The sequence below is a fragment of the Phytophthora infestans genome, genomic scaffold, assembly GCF_000142945.1.
Source record: "Phytophthora infestans T30-4 supercont1.376 genomic scaffold, whole genome shotgun sequence".
Lineage (NCBI taxonomy): Eukaryota > Oomycota > Peronosporomycetes > Peronosporales > Peronosporaceae > Phytophthora > Phytophthora infestans.
This window is the reverse complement of record NW_003303383.1, coordinates 36,280-48,309: the sequence shown is the minus strand read 5'-3', so window position 1 is coordinate 48,309 and position 12,030 is coordinate 36,280. Positions and strand designations below refer to the sequence as shown.

Below are 12,030 nucleotides of genomic sequence, written 5' to 3'. Positions count from 1 at the left end.
ATCCGACACCACACGCATCACCAGCATCAGACTTGGGCCCACTCGTCAGGCTACTACAGCTGAGCAACGTCGCGCTACAAGCTGTTGATTCAGCGAAGGACATCGACTATAACGAGCTCGACAGCGAAGACGATGGTGCCGAGGGCGACCGCATGGCTCAAAGCGACGCTTCTTAGCTTGGACACGCGATCAAGAGACTACCGGGAGGAATTGAACCTCCATCCTCCCACAAGGGGAACTTTTCCGTTAAACTACGGTAGTAGGTCTTCACAAGACCTGCGCAGACCATCAGCAGCACTCTTAAAGCTTGAATACACGTTGTAGATATCGAAGAAGCGCTCGTAGCGTACCATCTCGTGTTGGACGGGGAATTAACCATTGTTATGGCGACATCCCTCTTAGGACACCCAGGCCCCCCTCAACTCGCGTCGCGGCCAATCCAACATTGAATGTCTTGGCGAGAAGGCGGTTAAAAATATCGGCCAGCCGATGCATGTCTATAGACCTTTCCAGTGGACAGACTGTTTACTGGATTTTTGCCGGATGGAAATGAAAATCTACAGGATTGGTATGCACATGTATTTTCTTATGAACCCATATGATGGGTAATTTGCCATGTACATTGACTGTGCTCTTTGAAATATCCCCTACGGTATAACCGACTTTTAATTAATTTAGTGTTTAGACTAAAAAGTTCTAATTCTTACTCATTAAGCAACAATTCTTACTCATTAAGCAACAATTCTTACTCATTAAGCAACATGCTGTATTCTCTTATAAAGGTTTGCGAAACATGATGCCGAGTAATGATCGCTAAAGCGACAGCAGCGACTCGTTTGGCAACGAGAGAGGCACTATTACCTTGTGCTTCCACGGATGTGCTGCACATGTACGATATTTTGCTCCTTAATCGTTAAGAGAGTGTACAAGGTCTGCATCGGCAAATCCAACAAGGACAATCTTAGTCGACATCACCTTTGGCAGAATCAACCTATAATATGCTGTGTCCTTGAGGTATGCCATAGCACGCTTGGTCATTACGGAGTGCTCTTCAGTGTAGCCTTGATCTTCTGCTGGAGATTGCCCCCACCGCTTCAAATATCAGCATATTTACCGCCATCAGGTGCGGTATTCTTGTTACCCGTAAATAAGGTCTTCGGATCAGCACCTTTTTCGTCACGGACGATCTCATCTACTGATGTTTCAGATCTTAGAGCGTTAGCTACTTGATCGAGAGTGGGACGACTGTCAGGTGTGCATTGCGCGTCCCGGGGAGGTCACACAACTAACGCTCATGCGTATGGACCAGTCGAAGGTCGCTGCCATGACCTTACATTGCTAAGAGCATCAAAATAGAAGGACGTTGTTCGAAATGACGGACGTTTCGGAGGTAGTGTTATGAATGGAGACGCAGCTTACGGACGTACTTGCGTCACCATTCCCAGTTACAGGACGGACTGCAACTCAAAAGCATACAAAACGCATCATGCGTAAAGTGCGTATTTCTCTTAAGTGGTCATACGTGGAGGTGGTGCAGCACTGGGCGGCTTGTGACTTCCCGAAGAAGATGACACTTAGTCAAGTTCCAGTTGCAGTGTATAAAGCAAGTATAACTCTTACTATTTGCCTCACGATATGCCATGGTTACAATCACAGCAGATATGTTGGTGTAGTCACGGGAGGCTGAACGACAGCAAGTGGTGCACCCACAGCAGGCTGATCAACAGCATGTGGCAGAGCCACAGGTCGCGGAGCGAAGCGCTCGAGATGCAGGAGCAAGGCAAGTTGACCATTCAGCCGAGAGACTGGACGCTCAAGGCACGAGACCTGGTTGTGAGTCAACAGTGGACTGTAACCTATTCACAAGGTGGATCATATCTTCGAGACCGACCGATGGGCGGTGAACGTGAACGTTCGCGTCGTGGACGCCGGCGTCGTATGGACGCAGACGCCGTTCCGGCAAGTGCTGACGGTCCCCGCGAGAACCCAGCGGAGGCAAGGCCTCGTCCCTCTGCTCGATGAGCATGATAAGCTCCACTTTCACGTGGAACGCCTTGTGGCGCGGCGTAGACGCCAGGGTACTTGGTGAAGTGGAGGGGAGGGGCTACCTTCACTCACAGAACTCATGGGAGTTTAAGGTTATCCTCCGGCAAGATTGCCCTGACGTCGTGGGTGCTTGCGACCTGGCACATCCTGTGCCGAAGCGCCACCATGGCGTGCGACAGCGTCACCAGGCGCTGGGCGCCTCCCACGAGAGTGGGGAGCGAACAGGTCAGAAGTCTAGCTCTGGCTCTGACCAGTGGCTGCAGCAGTCAGCTCGTACGTATGAGCGGTGCTCGCAGCGGGAGCAGGAGGTGGAGAGACCTCGTGGTGTTAGGGACATGGTCCCGAGCAGATGCTTTGTGTTGTGCTGATCAAGGTTCAGGTACAAGCGTCCTGATAGACACATAGTTGCTTTGACACAACTTGCTCGATGAGCATGATCCAGATGTGGATGCGCTGTAACAGCAAAAGGGGTGTGTCCCGGGCGGGGATCGAGCCACTGGCCTTTAGCTTTTCAGGCGGAGCTCTACCATTGAGCTATAAGGGCAATGCCCGTAAGTCTGTCCCAGTACGGACTACTCTGGTATGAGACGGCTGCGCCCGGCTGGAATCGAACCACCGACCTGTGGCTTCCAAAGCCAAAGATCGACCACTGAGCTAAAAGGGTGTTGCCCTTAAGCTTGTCCACCCGTGGACTATCGTTCATGGAACGAGAGGGCGACGCCCTGGTGGGATCGAACCACCGACCTGTCGCTTGTGAAGCGAGTTTTCAACCGCTAAGCTTTTGTCGACGGCTCGGATGAGTCAAGAGTATAGCTCTAAGCGGTTTGCAGCTCTTGGAGTAGGCGCGGAGCATGAGCGTAGGTCTGAGACCGCTTGAGAGCAAGATGCGCGCTGCGCTTGGAACATTGGGCCGTGGGCCGACGACGAGAAGTTGGGCATCAATGATGCGTAGGCGTTTGTGGGCTGACGGAGCTGTACAACGCTGGTGTGAGGTGTAGTAACCCCCGCCGTCTTAACAAGACGTGACCTCGCTGAGGTAAGTTTCGAGAACGGAATGTTCTCATCTTAGTGGGGGAGAGTGAAACGAAGTTACATGGTGTGGAGCACACAGGGGTACGAAGTACCCGGAGAGTTAACAAACTCTCAGTACATAAGTTGGAGACTTAACAAGGTCTCTCAGTACGTTGGCTGAAAGCCACACGTTATGCATTTGATAAGGTTTAACTATGCTATATAGCTAAACAGACACATTTACCCCTAGGCGACTTGGCCGCAATAATAGTAAATAAAGGACTCCTGGTTTTGAAGCATAAAAGCTAAGGTATTAACGTTGAGCCCCGGTCGTGGGCTGTAAGTTCCTTTGGATAAGGGGCTTAGTATTAGTGACTCTTTGAGTCGAACGTCTTCCTCTGACGCTAAAGCTACGGCACCCCGCTGTACCTGCCTACTCTTGTTCTACACTCGGTAGACCTTCCTGCATCAAAATGGCCAATATGGATTTTCCGACGTTGTATTTTACAGGCAGCGAAATTAAGAGAGCGCAATCAGTAAAATCATTCAACAAATTATATTACAAAACTTATCCTGCAAACCGACAAGGTCTAACATCTAGAAGACAACCCTAACTAACCCTAGCTAAACAATGTAGGTTCTTCTAGGCCTCTATTTATAACAAAACAATTACTGCTCGCATTTGTGATAGTAAGTTCAATATAAGCCCGAATTTTGTCCTAGATAATAGGATAAAACGAAATTGATTATGTCATTAGATACACTTTTGAGGCCGCCAGTACATCCTTGAGGACGTAATAAGACACCGGGTTGAACATCCTTATGATAGATGAAAGGCACAGCGTTGCCTCCATGACCACAAAAGCTTTCTTTTTCATATGGCGTTGCTAACTGTAAGCCAATCAATATTATGGTCAATCTGATGTGTACCCGTATCGTAAAGCTTCTATACGACTACGACCAGAGTGGTTTCTACGATATGATCGCTTTAGACGATATGAGACATGAAAGGTTGCGATAAATGAAATTAAAAAAAATCAGGGAAATATATTTTTCTACATTCGCTGTGAGCCTCTCATTTCCAGAAGCGCGAGGCAGACTTCACGAGCAGCGTGGACAGCGCGGAACGGTGAGTGACCTGTCAGCAGCGGGCAGGCAGAAGAGACTCAGTGAGGCAACACACAGAAGAGTGCCAGGATGGATGCTCGTCGAACGGTGCGAAACAAACTCATACGCGAAGCGATCGCGTGAACGATCTAATATTAGTATTTGTTGTAGTTGTATTAAAGCGCGGGGCCTGCGAATACAGAAGTCCGAGTTGAACTACATGTATCCCACTCTTCGCATGGAGAAGGACGACAGCAGCGATGAGGACTACATCGTCGACACGGAGGACTCTGAAGATGATGAGGTCATTTCCGGCGACACAGACGACCCCTTAATCCTCGGTACGTCTATTCAGGCTACTCGCAGTAGATACGTTGTGAGCCTAATGCCGCGTGCTAATCGATTAGGTCATAATGCGCGAGCTGTAAACGCCAAGGACAAAAAGTTGCGCCGAAATCTATCCTGTATGTGTATGGTTGCTCTAAGGATAAGATTTTTTTGGTAAGTTTTTCTTTTTAATTATGGCTTGTAGTTTTTTTACAGATGGGAAGAAACGACGACAGTCTCCTCATCAACTCTTCGTTAATCGACGGTACTCTTCGCATGAGCCGGTGCCTTCAAATAAGAAACTTAAGGTGATGGTGGATGAAGGGCCAAAGGCGCAGAGTGACGAGAAGGTGAAACAAGGCGACGCCCAAGTCATACCCAAGTCCGATCAAGAGAAGGAAGACAATGGGCACAATGAACAGGACGAATATCATTCGGACGGCGAGGGCTGTAACGAATCTTATGACTTTGGAAGTGCATCACGTCGAGAGTAGAGGCCTCGAAAGCGAACCAGTAAGCACTTGGAAGAGATGAAGACCATGTTTCCGGACTGCAACGAAATTTGAACTTGGTAGCTCCGTTTTCATTCGGTCCGATTGCAACTTAAGAACAGTTTCATATCATTTACACGCAATCACGAAGAAGAACAATCTGAAGTTTCGTATTCGGAGTTCTAAGTCTACAGTGCTTACAACAGGTATGTAAACACCGATTATATCTTGTTCAAAATCATTTATAGGACTGAGTTACGGGTTTGGCGATATGCAGAACTATCGAAGATTAGGTTCCTACGCAGTTTTAATGGAGCCACAAGATCTATCGGTGGACTCATGGTGCTTCTCAAGCTCTCGCTTAAAAGATCACCGCAACCGCAAACATTGCTTCTGTGGGTGCTTGGCTCGGTTCACAGCAACTGTGACTCGTGCGGCTAACGGTGACTACGGAATCCAGATTCGGAATGAGGTACGCAAATTTTAGTTTTTGGTGTGTACTGTAGAAGCGCACTAAATAGGTTTTACAATCGCCAGACCCCACCCCCACACACACATACACACACACTCCACCACAGCGACTCAAGCTTCTACTTACTTGACAAGGAAGACGTTACCACTGGACGATCAAGATCCTGAGGATGTGAAGCCTTTTGTGGACGCACGAGTTTCTTCCAAGCATACCACCAACGTTTTGAACGTCCGCATTGGTATGAAACGTTGACCGTGTTTTGCTGCGGAGTTGTATGTTTAAAATTTAAATATGAGCTACGTTTTGCTATATTTATATTTCATTGTATAAGGATGCAAGATATCCACAAAGCAGACTGGTAATCTTATACGCAGTATCGTGAGACTTGAATTCGCCGAAGATCGATTAACGGACATGTTGCACGCGCTTCGACAGCTGGATAGGAGCGATGTGCTCAAAATATAAAAGGGTGTAACGTGCGGGGTTGTTATGCAAACCCAGGTGCTGAAGCTGTTTTTCAAGCGCTGGGGTTAGACCTTAGCGAAGGAGGGGCGAATAATATCGGGTATCACTTGGGTGCGTCGTCATCATTTATGGCAACTTTGGCTTCTATAGCAATATTTCAGCAAACTTATCTAGTATATAGCGACTTTATTTTTAACTCTACTTTTTGTTGCTCATATGGTATGCTAACACAGGAAGTTGGGTCGTTATAACGGCTACAGGAAGAGAATTCCCAGTAGTTGGCTTCATCGGCATTTACGAGAGACGGTGACAATATCAAGAATCTTGGAGTACTTCAAATAAAAAAAACAGGCTGGACGCAGATAGAATCTGTGATGATTGACAAGGACTTCGTGAAGTGGAATGTTCCGAAGGACACGCTCCCTGAAGCTATGATACTGTTTTGCCAGTTTCACGCGATCACATTCTGGAAGGTCATGAAGCGTCCTGTGTTTCGCTTGAAAGTGTCGGAACAGGAGAAATTACTGAGGTGAATAACCAAACTTCTCTACAGGTAGGGATGTCTTTTATACAAGATTAAAATTCCTTTCTATGACTCACGCATTTTAATTTAGCGCAACGCAGATCCGGCACAACCTGTCCTACATGGCATTACGGCACTACTTGAAGAAAAAGAAACGCCTAGCTTTCTCTGCCTACTTCGCGAAAAACTGGGGCTCCTATCGTGCGATGTGGGCAAACTTTGCCAGGGGAAAAGTGTTTACCCCTGGAAATACCACGACAAACAGGATCGAGTCAAATTGTGTTGAGGTTAGGGCCCGTCCCAGGGACCGCCTCTCCATCGTGCTCTCTATAAACTAATAATGAAGAGACACGGTATTTTTGACTCTAATAAATAATGTATTAAAATGTCTGGAACATTTTAGTACGATGAATGGTAGCGGCAATTCTAGACTATGTTTCTGAATGCCGCATACTAATTTCTTGTTAGTAGCCCGCTACTTTCTTAAACATTAATCTTACTTCTTCATTTACCGAGTCCACCACAAGCTCTTCTTCTTTTACTCCTTCCTACCCTGACTTCCTTCTACCTGCGCCCAAGTTCCCCGCAACAGGTTATGAACCCAACGCTCAAACGCAAAGCGCCACCTGGCTCAACAGGTTATAAGCCCGACGTTTCTCCAGGGGCGAGCTGGACGCTGCAAGACAACACACCTCCAAGCCGCATGAATGGCCAGGGGCACAAGGAGGTGAAGGAAACCTGAGTGAGACGGACACTTGCCTGCGTTAGGCCACGTTGCCAACTTTGCGCCAGCCACTGAGCTGTAGCGCTGCATGTGCAATAGATCGCCATGCTGGGAGGCCATGTTGCCCTCTACGCCAGCAAACGAGCTGCACGCGGTGAGCAGCACGTCTGCCACGCGGTATCGAGCCAGAGGAGAATCTCCCTGGACTCCGTACCATACGCACTGCGTATTGAGCCTACGAAGCAGTAACACTTTTTTTTTGCATGAGCAATGTCTCTGTCAATTGACTAAATAGTGTGCATGCTTCTCACTACTTCGAAGTATAATAAAATCCGAAATACAATCCGAAGAGCCACCAGGGAGAAAATTACCCCAAAGCTGTGAGCTAGATAAAATGTGAGTGAAGTGTGCTCCTAATATTGCTTTGGTGCAAGCATTGTTACCTAGCTGCTCAAAACATATTTACGCCACATTCACAAAAGAAATTTATGAATAAAATCAAACATGCAATTTGCAAGATGCAAAAACAAAATTGCAAATTTCACAAAGGCTGACGAAGAAAAATATATATATATATATATACCCCAAACGTTGAGAGAGAAATACTCAATGAAATGTATGAAACTGGGAGGCATCAACGCCAAAAACTATTCATGCATTCGCCAAACTTTAGCATTTATTGTCACTGGCAAAAGTTTCAAACATTTCCAGCATAACAGTACCAAAAGAATGAGAAAAAAAATTCAACACTTTATGACTACAAGACAAGCCTACAGAAGCCTCTGTCTACAGAAAGCAAACTATAGTTTTACTGCATCAATTTCATCTACAATGAATTCGATAGTTTGCAAAATCTATCGCTAGCGCTTGCGAAGTAAAAATAAAATTATAAACTTCCAAACGAGAAACAACTCGATGAGCCTCTAGGGAGAAAAATAACCCCAACGACGAGAGCCTGCACACTTACTGCAAATATGATGCGTACGCTACCGATGACACTGTTTGATGTTATTTATGCTTTTAAAAGCTGTAGCCTTTCTTCAAAAATATTTGAAAACTATAAGATGATTGAAGGTTGCTGGTGCGTTCGACAGCCCCTGGGGCATGACCAGCCACTCCCAGAGCATACCGCTCGGAGTACTCACCGCTGTCAAATGAATGTCGCTCGCTCTCAGGAGCAATTGGTAGTAACCATCGACCAAGTCGAGCGCACTGTACAACGTACAGCCTACCATGTTGTTCTGCAGAACATCCTTGCGAGGAATCGGCGTTTGCGCCGGGATAGTGGCCGCATTTAGCTTGTTAAAAGCATGAACAATGCGCCACTTGCCGTTCGGCTTTCTGACACAGAACGTGGGTGTCGAGTGCGGAGACTTACTCTCGCGCACCATCCCTGCCTCGTGCTTCGCACGGAAGAATGCGTCAATGACGTCACACTGCTCTCTCGGCAAAGGCCATTGACTTGTTACGCAGTATTTGGTTCCAGGAACCAGGTCAATCTCATGACACACGCCTCGATCCGGAGGCAGGCCCGTCGGTGGGTCTTTCGAGACAACGTCTCCATACTCCTTCACCACCGGGTAGAAGGGATCCGAAGGATCTTTGAGGATCGCCGATCCACTTCTTGCGCTCAGCGCCTTCTTGGTATCCTCTAGATGAAGTGTCAGTTGCCAATATTTCTGGTTTGCGCCAAGTGGATGAATTTGCCAGATTCGAAGTCTCTTCAACCCTGGATCTACAAAGGGAAGAGGCACATGGTTACTGGGAGAAGCGCCAACATGGTCGATGGTTTGAGCCTACCAAGGGTGAGGTCACGGCAGATCCCCCTAAGGTCTGTCAGGTCACTGGATCCCGTGGATCTGAGGATGTTGGATTCATGGATCTGCTAACAGGGGAGTTCCGTGGATACTGGAAGTACCATGCCCCAGAAAAGTGGTTCAGACAAGCCAAGGTAGGGGGCAAGATCAACAATGAAGAAGCAATCCTACTCCTAGATAGCGGTGCCGAGGTGTCTATATTAGATACCGCCTTTGCTCGTAAGGTTGGGTGCCAAGTGGATGAGAGTCGGATCCAAGATTGGGTTGGGATTGGTGAAGGCGTGTACCATACGAATGGGAGAACGCGGATCAAGATCACGCTGGCAGGTTGTTTGGTGTATTGATTCGATATTTGGGTTGGAGATCTCGCTGGTCAAGACGCCATCCTCGGGATGGATTTCATGGTGCCAGCCGGAGTGAAGTTGGATCTGGCGGATGGGACACTTTGTTTCCCTGACGAGATGCGGATCCAGCTCAGCGAACGGCGGCCGTTGTATGGAGCGAAGATGAGGATCATAAGGGCGGATAAGACGACCTGGATCGAGCCCGGAGAAACCTGGGAACTGCCAGATCGGTTAAAGTGGGTGGAACATTAGAAACTGTGGGTCACTCGGGGCGAGAAATGGGTGCCTACCGTAATCCAGGGACCAGGTCGATCGCAATACCTCCAGGCCACGAACGTCAGCGACAAGAGACTATTACTGGACCATTATGAGGAGATCGGCCGATGGTTGGAGAAGGACGGTATCCCTAGGCGACCTGGATATGTGTCAGTGGGATCCCGCCGCTACAAAGAATGGCAGAATCTGGCGTACGAGGCGACTACCGAGATCGAATCTCTCGGAGAAGTGGAGCTCCCGGCGGGGCCAACTGGCCCCTTGGTGGATCGGCCTTCATATCCAACACCGCGAAAGATCCTGCAGAGGGATCGTCGGATAGAGGTCCAAGCGATAGATGTTGGATCCAAGACCGGGGATGATCCCCAGAGTCGGCCCCTAGATAACGCAGGGTCGGTGGATGAAGGATCGCAGAAGGCTGGAGCCGGACCGCCAGATCCCGCTGACCCACAAGTGGATCCAAGCTTTCCATGGGGCCAAGTGCCTGGATCCTTGTCGAGAGTGGCCACACTAGCTAAACAGGAACCTTCGTGGGTAAACCCACCAGAGGATCAAAAGGTGTCTTCCCCAGTACCAGGATACCCGACCCCACGAAAACAGAAGGGATGACGGTGGAAGGAGAGTCGCGGTGCTTGGATCCAATGGTGGATCCGACGAAGACGGAAGGCGAACAAGTCGGCTACCGTGAAGGCGGGGATCTACACGCCGAGGATCTTGGAGAAGGCATGACGGTGATCTCGGAGGTACCACTGACCACAGAGGAGGTCACGATTGATGATGTCCAAGTGGATCCAGGGGCGAACGAATCCGCTGAAGTGGATCGTCTACGGCGGAAGATCTGGGAAAGCCGACATCTGCTGATTGGTAAAGGTAATGCGTTACCGCCCGCTGCCCGCGGAGTCAAATGTGATATCGATGTCAGCGACGCGAAACCGATCGCTCAAAGGGTGCGGAAGGTGGCACCTCAGCTCCGAGAAAAACTATCGGGATCTGATTAAGGGCCTGCTGCAAGCCAAGATCATCAGCTTCTCAACGTCTCCTGTGGGCGTCTCTCGGTGGCAATCATCATCAAAGAAGAATATACGTCTGTGCATTGATTCTCTGGCTGGTTAACAGCCTGACTCGATTGATGGTGTATCTCGATGCCTTCTAACTAATGAGCTGTTGGAAGATTTTGGATAAAGTGCTCTGGTACTGTTCTCTGGACATGACCAGTGGTTTCTGGTTGGTGACTATGACGGATCGAGCTCGCGCGATATCCGCATTCATCACACCGTTTGGACTGTTCGAGTGCAATTGGATGCCGTTCGGATTGAAGAACGCACCTCAGATCTACCAGCGCCTGATCGATAACGCCCTCTATGGATTCACCCGAATACCGGAACCCGAAAAGGGTGGATCCAGGGAAGATCATACGGAAGTGGATCCATTCGAAGCAGGAGAGCCAGGGGATCCTGGGACCCCGTCTGTGTTAGGACGCAGATCTTATATCGACGACATTCTAATCCCAGCAGAGTCGTGGGATCAGTTGTGCGAAAGAGTGACATCCCTACTGGAGGCGTGTACTAAGTGGAATCTCTCTATCAGCGTGGTGAAAAGCTATTGGGGGATGCGCAAGGTGGATTACTTAGGCCATCGAGTCTCCAAGGAGGGATTGAAGGCGAATCCTAAGGACCTGTCTTCGTTAGCGGACTTGTCCTTCCCACGGTCGTTACGGGCGATGCAATCCTTCTTGGGCAGTTTAAAATACTACAGTCGGTTCATCGAGGATTACGCACTCTTTGCTGCGGTACTATATGAGTTGAGGGAGGTAGATTTTGCTGCGATGACCACTCCAGCTGTCCGAATCAAAATCCAACAAGCTCTGGCCCTGGAGATGTCGGATCCACGAGGGGATCCAAGTAGTACGATGCCAGAAGAAGACCTAAAACAGGAGCTGGATCCCCCCCCCCCGGGACCAAAGGAAAGAGGATCCAATCAGGATAGAGACGACGGATCAGAACTCGGAAAAGGTGGAGCTTCGGTGGATCCGAGCTCAACACGCATTCGTGGAGTTGAGGAGCAGGATCGCAACCACACCTATCCTCCGGCATTTCGATCCGGAACGTTAACCTACGGTGATAGTTTATGCCAGTGACTGGGCAGTCTCAGCAGCTTTGGTACAAGAAAATGAAGGGATCTGTCATCCAGTCACCTTCGTCAGCCGGACCCTGAAGCCGAATGAACTGAGCTACGGAGCGGTGGAGAAAGAGATACTCGCGCTTCTGCGCGTACTGGATCTCAATTACAACCTGCTGGTGGGAAGATCCACCCGGATCCTGACTCGACACTCTACGTTAGATTGGCTGTTCAAGTCGGCCGGGTTACAAGGACGTCTGGGACAGTGGGCGAGCCTTACTCTTGCCTTGGACACTGGAAATCGTGAAAGAA

General features: G+C 48.9%; 1 protein-coding gene and 2 pseudogenes across 3 annotated transcripts; 1 reads left to right on the top strand and 2 right to left on the bottom strand.

The window, feature by feature from the left end:
• Nucleotides 1-2,638: 2,638 nt before the first annotated feature.
• PITG_31579 lies at nucleotides 2,639-2,710 on the bottom strand (annotated as a pseudogene). The gene has a single exon. The product of its transcript is annotated as a tRNA-OTHER (tRNA).
• A 51-nt stretch (nucleotides 2,711-2,761) lies between these two features.
• PITG_31578 lies at nucleotides 2,762-2,835 on the bottom strand (annotated as a pseudogene). Its single transcript has one exon. The product of its transcript is annotated as a tRNA-OTHER (tRNA).
• A 1,549-nt stretch (nucleotides 2,836-4,384) lies between these two features.
• Nucleotides 4,385-6,197, top strand: PITG_21556 (uncharacterized protein; the record flags this gene model as incomplete). The annotated part of the gene is made up of 5 exons (XM_002894879.1): nucleotides 4,385-4,505; nucleotides 4,708-4,941; nucleotides 5,351-5,454; nucleotides 5,989-6,030; nucleotides 6,180-6,197. 5 exons carry the CDS (start codon nucleotides 4,385-4,387, stop codon nucleotides 6,195-6,197), a joined length of 519 nt encoding a protein of 172 aa, XP_002894925.1.
• Nucleotides 6,198-12,030: the final 5,833 nt, after the last annotated feature.